Genomic DNA, 12,493 nt, shown 5'->3' with positions numbered 1-12,493 from the left:
CTCAGGGCACCGCGGGCTGAGGCGTGGCTGCACGGTGACCCCTCCCTCCAACCTCCAGCTGCCCCTCTGCAGGAGGAGAACAGCAAGACACCCTCGCAGGCTCGAAGGAAGGAAGGCAAGTCCTGATTCTCCGCAAGTGCTCCTTACACAGCAGGCCTCTTACTATATCACAAGTAGGAAAGATTAATATCAAAATGTGAACATCAAAAGCCAAGCAAACTTGCGGATTGATGGAGCAGCGACCAGGGCGGACCGAGAGGGCACCTGGCTATGCGGAGCGCCATCTAGTGGATGAAGAGCAGCATGCAAGTGGCGTAAACAAACACATGAATAAGGAAAAATGACGCAGATGAAAACTGCTCCCGCTCCTCTCCATTCTAATTTCTCCATGGGAGCCTGAACCAGCAGTGACCCCAAACGTACAATTTTAGCAACAAGAGAGATCAAAAAGGGTGCTCCTGCATGCTCGTGCTCTTTATCACGCCAAGGAAGAGCAACCATAACATGCCAGAACACCTTTCTAAGTCCTGTAAAGAGCAAGGGGCTGACTGGTGAGAAACTATGGAAATGTGCAGCTCACCAATGCAGAGGATGCAGAAGATGCAGAGGATGCAGAGGATGCAGAAGATGCAGAGGATGCAGAGGAAGGCACCCTGAGCTTGCGGAGAGACGCTGCTGAGTGTCCAGGCATGTATGAGATATGCAGCCAGGAACCCGGGTTCGGAAGCTCCGCTTGCTAATTTAAGCACCAGGGGCTGCGCACCGGAACGGCTTCATAAAAACCCATCGGAGCTGCCGCTGACTCTGTGCAGGTTACTAACGAGAGAAGCTTCCCAAAGAATGGGCTTCTCCGTCCACAGTTCCAGGACTGGAAAACCAAAGTCATCCTACTAACACACAATTACCATAAGGGATGAAACCAGATGCTTTACATATTAAATTATTATTGCAGACGTTGTGTCTGCAAAGGGACTCAGGCCGATCCGTGAATCGTGCTGTTAACTGTTTCTTAAGCACCCGTCGGGTGTGAAACTCTGTACATGTCGGAAACAACCCTACAAGGGAGGCGTGAGGTCCCCGGATACAGACAGGGAAACCGAGATGCCCACAAACGAACCTGCCCAGGGTTACCAATGGGGCAGGGTTACCTGCCCAGAGTACCAGCTGTCACTGCCCATACTCCCACAGCCCCTCCTGCACCAGCTCTCCCCTGGCTGAGGAGGCTGCTTCCCATGAAAACGCCAACCACCAGGCCTCCGGTGCTGCCACTGGTCACCAAGTCCCTGCCCCGCTTTGACACGCCACCGTCTGTACCCCTCTGAGTGGCATCAGTCCGCCCTGCTCACAGGTCACCCAACCGAGACCGCGACAGAGCATTCAGGCGTGAGAATCCAGCCTCGGCGAGCGTTCTGCCTCCACCCACGCCTCCCGGGTGAGCCCTGGAGGTGGGCCGACGCGAATCTGAACCTTGGGTCACAGCTTAGCAGCTGCCAGACCTCGGATAAATTATTTGACCTCCCTGCCCTCAGTTTTCTCATCTGCAAGACAAGGCGAAGGGATTTACTCTTTTAAAACTGCCCAGGAATTGAATGGAATCATGTACACAAAGCATCTAACCCAGAAGAAGCTTCTGACGAACGAATGTCCAACTGGCTAATGCCAGTGACTGCAAGGTCAGCACATTCCAACAGCCCCCCTCGGAAAGCCAGCAGCACTGTCTGTGGGAGCGTGTTCCTGTAAGTTCTTGACACACTTTTTTTTCCTGAGCTTATTTTTAGAAGACGGAGACTTTCTAAGCATGCCACAAACGGACTTTAAATCCCTGATACCATCATATTCCCCGTCGTTTCTGTGACGAGCAGAGCATCAAAATGCCAGGAGCCCCGCGCCCCCAAGAGGTTCCTTCAAGAGGGACAGACTGTTAGCGCTCACTAACTGTCTGTACAGCAGGAATTCCCACTTCCTCCTTGACCATGGACGTACACGTAACTAAAACCCCCTCCCTCGAATGCTTCCTGGAGACTGACATGTACTGCTGGAGAGCACGGGAAACAGCAAGCCTGCCTTCCGGTAAAACACGTTTTCAGAGACCTCTTTTAAACATTCATCCTCCCCAGTGGAAATTCCTAACTGGCTTCCACTATAGTGAAACGTATACTCAAAAACAGACAGCAATGTCAAGTTCTGTCTCTTCTTAGCCTACCTTACCGAAACACGGCAGACTCGGGCTAAAATTGCAGCCTGATTAAGCTGTGCACCTTGACTAGGCGAGTCCCTTGAAGTTCCTGAGCCCCAGACGCGGCGCTGGAAAAAACAGGGATGAAACTCACACCCCCCGCCCCCCCCGCCCCCCCCTTGCAGGTCACGTGGGGACGGGAGATAAGGCACAGGAAGCACCTGGCCCAGAAGGGGCCCTGGATTTGGCAGCTTCTGTTACAATCATTGTCCCTGATGATGCTTAGGAATGCTCAGCTTCTGTTCCCCTGGTAAAAAAATGTAAACCCTACCAGCGCCCCTCGTCCCTCGGGAGGAAGGCAGCAACAGGCCCAGGGGCCATGTGACACCCAAACTGTGCCTGTGACACCCAAGCTGTGCCGGCATCAGATCCGCTCTCTCAGCTGCTCCCGAGTCGGGGGGTCTGCATGGCACCCCAGATGGAGCTGCTCCTGCAGGCAAGAAGGCTCATTTGGCCCGTGACAAGGGCCTCCCAATTTCTGGTTTTGGTCTGTGGTGAGAAATGCCATTATAGCTATGGCTTTGAGGAAGGAGAGCTAATTGCATTACAGTGCACCAGCAAAACAAGTGCCTGGAGAGAGACTTAAAGTAAACAATCATGGGATTCAAAGCAGCCCCGCCCACCTCCTCTCACTGCCTCCCAGGAAGGAGCCCTAACTTCCAGGCCGCCCTTCTCAGGTGTGGGCGGTTCCCCACCTGGAGAGCGCTGCATCCACAGAAGACCTGCTTTCCTGTGTGTTCGGGACGCATCAGAGACGTTCTCCCTCCGCCCAGCTCAGGTGCTCCAACTTGCCACTGAGCAACGCTCTTTCGTGACTGCTGACCGCCAACTATGCTAATTCTCCTTCGTTTAAGATCATTGAAACCCGGTGCGGAAAGAAAGGTGGGCGTGAACAACTGCCTGAAGGGGGCGGGGCCTGGAGCAGGACTGATGGGAGGGGCTGAAGAGGCAGTGACGTAAGGCCAGGAGGAGCCCATGCCCTCCAGGGGAAGTCCAGAGACCCCAGGAGCACAGTGAGGAGTAGGACCACTAGGGGGACCAGAAAATGAGCAATGCAACCCATCCGAGGACTTGAGGGTGGGATTTGCACAGCCGAGTATGAAAACGGTGCTATATGACTTATCTTTCCATTCCGGCACAGGCAACAGAGCAAAAAGCACGCAGCTCGTGAGAGGCCCGGGTTTTCCTCTCCGTCTGTCGTGAACTAACTGCCCCACGCAGTGTGCCCTTGAGCCTCCAAGGTCAGCGTGGTGCAAGGAAAGAGCAACGTGCTGGAGGACAAGGCTGGACCCTTCACCCAGACCGCGGATGCCTCGTGCATCCTCTTCTAAGAACGGCACCTCAGGGAAGTCACTTTCGCTTTTGGCATCTCCGCGTCCACACCTGGAAAAACCGGGTGAATAACCTCGACACATCCGGGCAGTTACCGTAGGAACGCACACACTCCGAGACCTGGCTCGGAAATGTCCCTCGGCAGACTCGGTGAGATCCAAGCCCTCCAGTCGCTACATGTAACACAAGAAGATAGCTGAGTGACTAGTAAGACATTCCTCGGGACAGTCTAGGGCGCCTACGAACGAACGTAAAACCTGCTCTGGAGCTAACGCCCCCGGGTGGGCGCACGAGTGTCTGCAGAGCCGCACAGCATCTCTCCCCCCGCCGCCTCCGCGACCCAGCGGGGCGGGGTCCCACGACACTGGGTATGGAAGTCCAGGCACTGAGGCACGGCCACTCACCACCCCCGGGTCACTGCGAACTGGGACACCCTAAGGAACATTCAGAAATGGCTTCTCTACACATGGGGAGCCTTCCCAACACGGAAGAACCACGTCCTCCTCCGCGGGCTGACGGCGCCCCACCTGCAGGAACGGCACTCTGCCGCTTCCATCCTCAGCCCGGCTCCACACACGTCCCGGCAGTCGGGCAAATCACACGTGTCTCCTAAAGAAAGGGGTTCGCGAAAATTAAACTTGAGCCCCGGGGCTTTGTGACACAGAGATGCACGCGGGGGAGAGGGATGCCCCCCCCCTTATGCAAGGCTGCCCCTCACATGTATCCTGAGTGACGCCGAGTCCTAATATTAGAGAAATCGATGCCATCGGAACGTTTACTGTAAAACACTGACAAAGAGAACTCTGTCGATCTGGACACAGGGAGGCCGCCCCATCCCGGCTCCTTTGTGCACGTCCCCTTGTCACGGCCCACTAAAGCGAACTTGGCCATGGCCCAGCCACCAATCCATACATGATACCCGGTAATTAAAAATACAGGGTTATGTAATCTTATTTAATGGTTACTTGGCTTGTATTGAAAACCGTCCAAAGCCAGACCAAGAGCTGGATTAAATTGTAATGCGTAAGACGTTTCTGAAGAAGGTTTTTAGTTGGAGTCAGCACATCCCCTACCAGCAAATATAATATAAAATACGGAGTAGGGCTTTCATCTCCAATTAACCTCCTTGGCAAGAAGCTGCAATGTCGATTCAACGCAGGGGCACCTGTGTGTGGGGGGAGGGGTGGGGGGAGGGGCGCAGAGAGAAGAGCGAAGCCTATTTTCTTTGATTTGATTTCACATCGAGTAAGCATTACCCATTACTTCTGGTTTAAAAAAAAAAGTATTCACTATTTGGGGGGGGAGGGTAGAGGGATGGAGAGCCAGTTATCCTGAGAAAATAAAAATAAAAGTCCGTCCCCAAGGCCTATCAGAAAACAGAAAGCTGGAAAAAGTGTAGAAGCCGACCTCTTGTTCTCAGGGGCCTGTATCTCCGAGTCCTCCCAGCTGCTCAAGTGTTTACTTAAAGATTGTTAAGAAAGAAGTAATTCCGCTAGAAAAGTTGATCGATGTCAACACAGCCTTAATTTTTCAAAAGTGACAACACCTCATTTAGAAACTGTTCCGTTGTCCCACAGTGCTGACTGCTGGCCACGGCAGGGCTGGATTCCACGGTGCCTCTCGGCCAGGCCCCGGGACCTGCAGGACCAGTCTGCCGCGAGCGCCTGCCTGCTCCTTCCGAGAAGAGCCACCCGACCGAGTACAGAAAGGAGGACTTTTTGGAAAATCCACAGAGGTCAAATGGAAGCAAGCGTGTTCATTATATCAGCGTCTGCGGGAGTTTAAATGAGCAGGTGCAAGGACTCGGTTCCGTCTTTCGGGGGAGACAGAGGTGGCAAAACGATGACCGTAGAGAGAGAAGGTCTGGGCTCCGCGTAGAGCCACCTCAGCTGCCTGCAAGCGCCTGGAGCGGAGCCCTCCGCTCCCTCCCCTGGAAAACGGAGATATCGATGTCAGCCCCCACCCCCACCCCCGCCCCCGCCCCCGGGGGGGGCAGGTGTGGGAACTGAACCAGACAGCAGGGGCCTCACACCGCCCCGGAAACTTGAGGCGCAAACCTGAGGGGGCATTAGCCTTCGGAGACGCTGGCCGTGAAATATGTCTACGGATGCCACTCGGCACCCAGGTAAAAGATTTGCATTGCCGACCGACCCCTCATCACGGTACACGCCAGTGCCGGAATACCGATTCCAGGACCGAGATCCAGAATGACCTCTGAAAAAAACAGTTCCCTTTAGAGGAAACCAGTCAAAAATACAGCTACAAAAGAATACAAATGCTCCCCTGTAGCCAATAACAAGATGATGATCAGATTCGAAATCAAAGCTTGCTAATAACCATTCCAATTCAGACTTAAGACATCTTTAGAAATGCACTTGTAATTCTGCAGTCACATAACAGCATAATTAATATTTTAAATGACAGGGTTTTGCATTCTGGATATCAGCCTATGATTTAAGGGAAAAACCTTTTAGTCTGAAGTAATCTAAATTAACGGTAATAAGAGCATATGAGTAGCTCTTTGCTTCCTTCACGTAACTGTTCAGTGTGAGACTGTACTTCTGACAAGAATTACATTTTTAATGGAAAATTAAGGCGATCAGGTTTAACGTGCCTTTAAAAACCTCACTAAATGTCAACATTGTCCGGTGCCTGTTTCAAGGAACCGGAAGCCGTGAGCCCCAGTAAAAACAAAGAAACCCAAAGAACTTTGAAGGTATCGGCAGTCCTATGGCAAAGTCCTATGGCAGCAGGGCACAGAAAAATAATCCTGACTTCTAAAATAACTCATTAAACTCTCAGTGAAACTGCCTCCTTAACTGAGTACGACGTCCCTTCGCTCCAGCCTCTGTAGCCGGAAAACCTCACTTGATCCCACGGTCCGGAACACTTCTGACGCCACTGACCTCCCACGCCGTGCAAAGAAATTTCTTTCACAGAAATGACAGCCCGGCAGGCAACAAACGGCACGGAGACCACAAAGAGCCAGGCGTGCTGACCGCACTGGGGAGCTGCTGCGCAGGGCACGGGCTTCGAACTCAGACTCTTGCCCCTCGTTTAGGAAGGCATGCCCACTGCTTTCTCACAAGCCCACCTGATTAAAGAATTCGAAATAAGCCCACGAGCACAGTGACAAGGGAGGGCTCTGTAAACCGACTCCTGCTCCCCAGTTCAAATGTGCTTGTGTTCTCGGAGACAGGCGGTCTCTCCCCACCGCCACCGGCAGTCAGCACGCACTCCCCGCGGAAGAGCCGGCTGCAGGAGGCAAACGCCGGAGGTCACTGTTTCAAAACGCAGATGCCTACGAACGAACTGGACACGTCCGCTCATCTTTCACTGCCCACATGGAAAGAGCCAGAGCCAGCGCTGGGACCGGCCAACCAGGTTCACCTCCCGAACTACAGACTGTCACTGCAGAGTGAGCCACGCTAAGGGTGACAGATCGGACCGGACCAGGCGCCCGCCCTCCCCGGGAGGAAAAGCAGAGCAGTGCCCCCCACCCACCCACCCCCCCGCCAAACCCCTCTCATCTGAAACGCCTACTCCAGACACACGAGGAGCGCAGAACTGCTCCCGGGAAGGAAGACTTCATTCACCTTCCATCCCAGAAGAGACCTCCGGCTGCTGGCGGAATGAGCCAGGGACTGCTGTCCTGGGTGGGCTCGCCTCTGTGCAGCCCCTGCACCTGGGTCCTGTACTTCCCGGGGCTGCTGGCACCCTGAGTGAGCTAGAGCGGTGCTAAGATGGCACCGGCAGCTAAGACTCCTTGGCCAGTGTTTCGAGCCAGCCACCAAGGAGGGTCCCCTACCCAGCTCTTCCCAAAATGAGGACAGGAGAGCGGAGAGAGGGGCTCTTGTGCCGGCCTCTTCCCCCCTCCTGCCCCCTCCCGGAGCCAGCCTCAAGCTGGGCTTGTCATGACTCGCTCACCCCCAGGGAGGGCAGACGACCCGCACCCCCCACCCCAGGGCTGCCACAGCCTAGACCCGGGAGGAACGAAAGGATGGGAGAGGAAACGGGGCTCTGCCGCTCGGACCAGTGGGTCCTTCTCTGAAATGCTCGGGGTCTGCCCCCAAACCTCCTCCCCGGTCGTCAAACTTCGCCAACAATCGGAGCACCTGTTCCCTCCACCTCTTCTGCATCTGGTCCCCTCAAACCCTTCCATTTCCCTCCAGCTGGTTCCCCAGGTCCTCGCCCAAGCCAAACAGCGAGAGTTCCCCGAGCCCCTTCCCTCTCGTCTTCCAAAGACATAATGCAACCACCGCCCCAGCAAAGCCCCCAGATGTCCTCTGTCCCCCGCCCAGAAGTTTCCCTTGGGTATCCTCCGAGTCCCCAAGAACTGCCTTCAAGTCTCACCCGAACGCCCAGCCTTTTCCTTCCTTCCTTCCTAAGTCTCCCAAATTCACATCCCGGGCTTTCCTCAGGTGTCCCCTATTCTCCCAGATCCCCACCCAAATGCCCCCAGACTGCTACCTGGGCACCCCCAGTCATTGAGAGGTCCGTTTCCAGCCAACCCCTCCAGCCCCCCTACTCGGTCCCGACCCTCCCTTGTCCCCAAGTCCCCCCGGGACGCCACTCCTCTGCCCCCAAGGGCCGCGGTCGACATCAAAGGGCCGGCGGCGCGCGCCCTCACCTTGGTTCACCAGCCGCAGAGCGTGGGTGAAGGAGGGGTCCAGGGAGTCCTTCTCCGCCATGAGCTCAGGCAGGTACTTCTCCTCCATGCTCGCCGGCCGCCCGGGCCCGGGACGCAGACTCGAGGCGGGCGGGCAGCAACGGCCCCGCAAACCCCGACCGCGCCGCGGAACCCGGGCCGGACGCCGCGGCCGAGCCAAGCCGGGGAGTCAGCCAGGCGGCGGCGGCTCGGGGCGGGTACCGGTCGCGCAGCCCCCAGTCCCCGGGGGTGTCCGCCCGCCTAGTGCCCCGCGCTGACGGCCGCTCCTCCTGCACGCGGCTCCGCGCTCCCGCACCAGGCACAGGTGGAGCGGGCGCGGGCCGGCGAGATCAGCGGGCCCTGGGGCGGGCGGCGCGCCCTGCGAGCTCCAGGCAGTCTTGGGCGAGCCCCGCCAGCCGCCACCGCCAGCGCCCCACTCAGCCGCGACCCGCACGCCGCGCGCCGCCCGCGCTCTCTGAGCCGCCGCGCGGAGCGCCCCGTCCCGCCCCCCGCCGGCCCCGCCCCGCCCCGCCGGCTCCGCACGCCGCGCCTGCGCGCTGCGCCCCCGCCCCGCGCCCCGGGCTCCGCGCCCCACCGCTTCGCTGCCGCCGCCGCCGGGTGGGGCCGGTTCGGCTGCGCTGCCGATCGGCAGGAAGGGGGCGTCTTGGGCGCCTTCCTCCTGCCCCGGCGCTCTCCTCCAGCCCTGGGGGCGCCCCGCGCTGCTATTACAGCACTGCCACACTCAGACACCGGTCAGCGGAGGCCCAGAGAGGGCAAGCGGCCAGTCCAAGGTCACCCAGCGAGCAATCCCGAAGGGAGCGCGTTCACCCGGACTCCCCCGTGAGGGGCGGGCTGGGAGTGAGGACAGGGAACAGGGTTTGGGGTCTCCCCAGCGCGCACTGGGGGAAGGCCACCGGGCAAGTCTCCCTACTCCTTAAGGCTCCCAGGACTCGTCTACCTTATTTTGCTTTGCTGTCCCCTATTTGCAGAAATAACGTGGGCGCGCCGTCCTTCCTCGGCCCCGCCCTCTGAGCGCCAGCCCCCAGACCCTAGGTGCCGAGGAAGTCGATTACATAAAAGCCTGTGCCCTTCAGGGCGTCTTTGTCATCCCCAGTTGCCTCCGACCGGGTTGTCATTCTCTTTGTCCATAAGCCAGCGGGTGCCTGGATGTGGAGGAGGGAGCCATGTACCCTGGGCGGGTAGAGTCCCCTGGATGCACAGCAGTGCTGATGACCTTTGTCCCGCTCCGCCCCCTCCCCAGCAAATCCTCCTTCGGGCCGTTTTCTTATTTCTCAGGCTTGTGGAGTAACAAGGAGTCCAGAGCGCCAAGGACTTCAGCCTGTCCTGCCTCACCCTGCCAAACCCGAGGACCAACTCTTGTCCCGGCCTCCATACCACCTTCTCTGCGTGCCTTCCGAGACCGCCGCGCCTCGCCTCCCCCCTGCAAAGCTTGTCACTGTTCCATGTTTCCCTCAGGGCTGGTCAACCCTCACAGAGGGCTGTGATTCCGTTTTCATCAGACCGTAGACATCTCGTGCGCTGGGCTCTGTTTTGTTCTGGGGGGTAGCTGCTTGGGCTGAATCTTCCTCCCAGTCCCCCAGGCAACCACGCCCTGTGCTCAGCATGCGAATAGAGACTACAGAGGCTGAGAGTGCACATCAAGGAGGTCTAAGCTGTTCTGAGTCCCGGCCCCCATTGCCCAACTGTCCCCACTCTTAAACACCCCATCCCCCGCGCCACCCCTAGGCTGCCTGGCTCCCACCCGAAGGTGTCATTGCAGAGTCCCCTTAGTAAGAGCTTTCTCCATGGCTCCCTTTAGTCTAAACTGGCAGGAGGCAGTTCAACGGGCAAGTTGAACGTGTGGCCCCCAGGACCGGGCGGCCTGGATGGGGAGGGATGGCTCCAGGGCTCCACCAGCTGTGTGTCTCGGGGGCGTGGCCTCCCGCACCTCCCCTCCCTCAGCTGCAGAGGGGAGATGATCACAGAACCTGTCTCATCAGAGAGCCGTGGAGACCAAACATGTCAACTCACAATGAGACCCCCCCAGTCAGCCTCCAGCACGGAGGACATGCTTCATGGTCTTTGTTGTTTTTCTTCCCCAGGTCCCCAGAACCCTCTCCTTGCCCTCAGCTGTAGCTCCCACCCCGAGGCACCCTCACTCCTGGGCAGTCTGCACTGCCCAGCAGACTGAGTGAAGGGCCGAGAACAAGACAGCTCTGTTCTTGACCCGGGGCGCAGACCAGTGGGGCTGCAGGACAGCCACATGGAGGGCTAGAGTCCCAGCTCCTCCCTGGCCCGCATGTGACCACAGCTAACTAACCTGTCTCAGCTTCCAAGACACACCGGCAAACCCTGGGCATGCCAGCAGTCCTGCAGGACAGTCGCAAGGACCCCTGGGGAAGCGTTTCCTCCTGTAATCTCAGAATGGCATGCACGTGCCTCTGGCTTACATTCCTCGATCATGGGACTTGCATTCTAAGGCTGGAGTCCCGACAGCCACTTGCAAAGGGAAGAAGGGAGAAGGACAATGTCTGGGACAAGGACGAGCCCCGGGAGGGGAGCACAGGGACCGGAGGGCCAGCTGCCCCCTCACCACCTGGTCTTTTACTCTCCTTTCCACTCGGACCTTCTGTCCCAGAGGCAGCCTGAACCTTGAGAAATCGCTGTTTTTTATTAAGTATTTACTAAGTACCAGGCCCAATGCCAGCTGCTCTGCATTCGGTGTTCAAGTCCCCTCCATACCCTGCGGGGAAGACACTATTTGTCACCACTTACCAAAGAGGAGACCGAGGCTCGGAGCAGTCTGATGCTCTGCCGCAGTCCCACAGCTGTCAGCTCGGGGGGGCCCACGCCTAGGGACCCACGGCCCCTGGTCCCTCCTCCCCCGCCCTGCCCCCGCCCCCAGGTAGCAGTCTGTGACACTCCTGCCTGGCTCCCTCCCTCCTCCCACATCTGAGCAGTTGGCAGAGACGCCCTGCCAGCAGCTGCGGGGGAGGGCTCTCCACCAGGACGCCAACATCAAGGGCACTGAATCTTCCGCTTTGACCCTCCTTCTCTCAGAGCATTCCAGGAGGGCAGGTGCTGGGCACCGAGAGTGCCTGTGTGGGGCCCTCTGGGAGGACGGAGGTGGACTTCTCTGTGAGACGCTCAGGAAATCGTCCCCACCCACCCACCTGGCTGACCCAGGGCCCCTGGGCAGGGGGGCTCCTGCACAGCCTCACTGCAGACTCGGCTGGCTGGCATCACCAGGCGGCCACCCTGAGGTCCCTAACCCCCCGGGGCCCTTGGAAAATGAGAAAATCGGGTTGGGGAAAGGCTGGCGTGTTCCTGCGAGCAGCCGCAAGTAGGCGGCCCACTCCAGGCTCCTGACTTCCAGTGCTCTCTGGGCCCTACCAGTACCCCCCGAGCACAGACCAACCAGGGGCAGGGCGTCCTAGGGCAACAAAGCAGACTTGAAGCCACCTCAACCCAGGGTCACTGTGGTCGCCGACTCCCTCTGCGTGGTTGGCGCCTGCCCTGGAGGCCCCAAGCTGCAGGAAGAAGCGGGCTGCCTTTGCTGCTCAGGCCCACAGCCCAGGGGTTCAACGCTCAGCCCTGGGACAGAGAGTGCTCCCCAAGCCAGCCCCGCCCAGGCCACCGGCCCTCTCGGGGGCCGCAGCATCCCCGCAGCCAGTCCCTCCGGGCCCAGCGGAGTGCAGCCACGACACTGTCAGAACCACCACCCTTGGGCGCAGCAGGACTTGGGAACACTGACCGCAGTGTGTCAGACCCAGTGTCATCCATCCGGGGACACACACGAGTGGGGCAGGGGGCCCTGAGGCAGTGGTCACATTTGTACCAGGTTGCTGCTTCCACCACCACCTTCCTCTTCCTTTTGTTTAGAAAGTGAGTCCCATCCCCCACAAAAGAAAGGTGAGCCCGTCCCAGTGACCCCAGACTGCAGTGCCCCAGGGGGCGAAGTCCAAATGCAAGTGCTTGGAGGCCAGGGAGCTCCCTATTGGCCCTGCCGTCCTGCAGACTGGCTGTGTGATCTCCGGCAGCTCCCCGAGGTCTCTGAGAATGGGGAGCGGACAACTCTTGCTCCCTCCCGGGGCCCAGGTTCAGCTGAAGCGCTGAGCCCATCCTGGGCACTAAGGGGCTGCATTTAAAGTGTCTACCGCGCCGCCGCCTCTCCCACTGTTTGTGCATTTTTTTCCACATTAACCCATCGGGTTCTGGGCATCCGTGGACCCCTCTGTCCCCACGATGGCCTCGGAGCCCGCTCACCCCCACAGCCC

The 12,493-nt window shown here is 58.4% G+C and overlaps 1 protein-coding gene across 5 annotated transcripts in view; it reads right to left on the bottom strand.

Annotated features, from left to right (window-relative positions):
* The window catches only part of KHDRBS3 (KH RNA binding domain containing, signal transduction associated 3), an 85,922-nt gene extending 77,258 nt beyond the window's left edge, over positions 1-8,664 (bottom strand). For 4 of the 5 annotated variants that reach the window (XR_006788178.1, XR_006788179.1, XM_045861294.1 and 1 more), the window contains exon 1: positions 8,199-8,664. Coding sequence is in view for 2 of the 5 variants with exons in the window: in XM_045861294.1 (XP_045717250.1) it covers positions 8,199-8,286 (88 nt within the window). In the remaining 3 variants the exon portion in view is untranslated. Of the gene's footprint in view, positions 1-2,931; positions 3,051-8,198 lie in introns of those variants that run through there. The other variant, XR_006788180.1, reaches the window with a different exon arrangement.
* Between the last annotated feature and the right edge of the window lie 3,829 nt (positions 8,665-12,493).

Source organism: Phyllostomus hastatus, unplaced genomic scaffold, assembly GCF_019186645.2.
Source record: "Phyllostomus hastatus isolate PE091 unplaced genomic scaffold, TTU_PhHast_1.1 phas_scaffold_21, whole genome shotgun sequence".
Lineage (NCBI taxonomy): Eukaryota > Metazoa > Chordata > Mammalia > Chiroptera > Phyllostomidae > Phyllostomus > Phyllostomus hastatus.
The sequence above is the reverse complement of the archived record's forward strand: the minus strand, read 5'-3'. Positions and strand labels throughout refer to the sequence as shown.